The following is a 293-nucleotide window of genomic DNA, read 5'->3' as shown; positions in this document are numbered from 1 at the left end:
GGATAATTCCTCTGTACCTGATTTACCGACCAGCCAACAACATCCCTTACGCCACCGTGGAGGAGGACCTGGGCGGGCCCTGCGCGCAGTACTGCGTCACCGAGAGAGACAGCAGCTTGGTGGCACGAGGCACCTCAGAGGTCGTGCTCAAATGCTGCACCTTCCAGCACTGGGTCTACCAGTGGACAAACGGAAACATCCTCGTGACTGACATGGAAGGTAAAGGGACCTCCCTCCCATCAGGTTCCTGAGGCCCCTTCTGGCCTACGAAAGGGGGAGAAGGCCCGGCTTGC

At 59.4% G+C, this 293-nt stretch overlaps 1 protein-coding gene across 1 annotated transcript in view; it reads left to right on the top strand.

Moving 5' to 3' along the window:
* Positions 1–293, top strand: part of ALPK3 (alpha-kinase 3) — a gene marked incomplete at both ends in the record, with an annotated part of 12,116 nt that overhangs the window by 11,250 nt on the left and 573 nt on the right. The window contains 1 exon segment of the mRNA XM_010134274.1: positions 1–219. Within this exon segment, the coding sequence (XP_010132576.1) occupies positions 1–219 (219 nt within the window).

Source organism: Buceros rhinoceros, unplaced genomic scaffold, assembly GCF_000710305.1.
Source record: "Buceros rhinoceros silvestris isolate BGI_N320 unplaced genomic scaffold, ASM71030v1 scaffold23664, whole genome shotgun sequence".
NCBI lineage: Eukaryota > Metazoa > Chordata > Aves > Bucerotiformes > Bucerotidae > Buceros > Buceros rhinoceros.
Note: the sequence above shows the minus strand (reverse complement) of the source record. Positions and strands in the feature narration are given on the sequence as shown.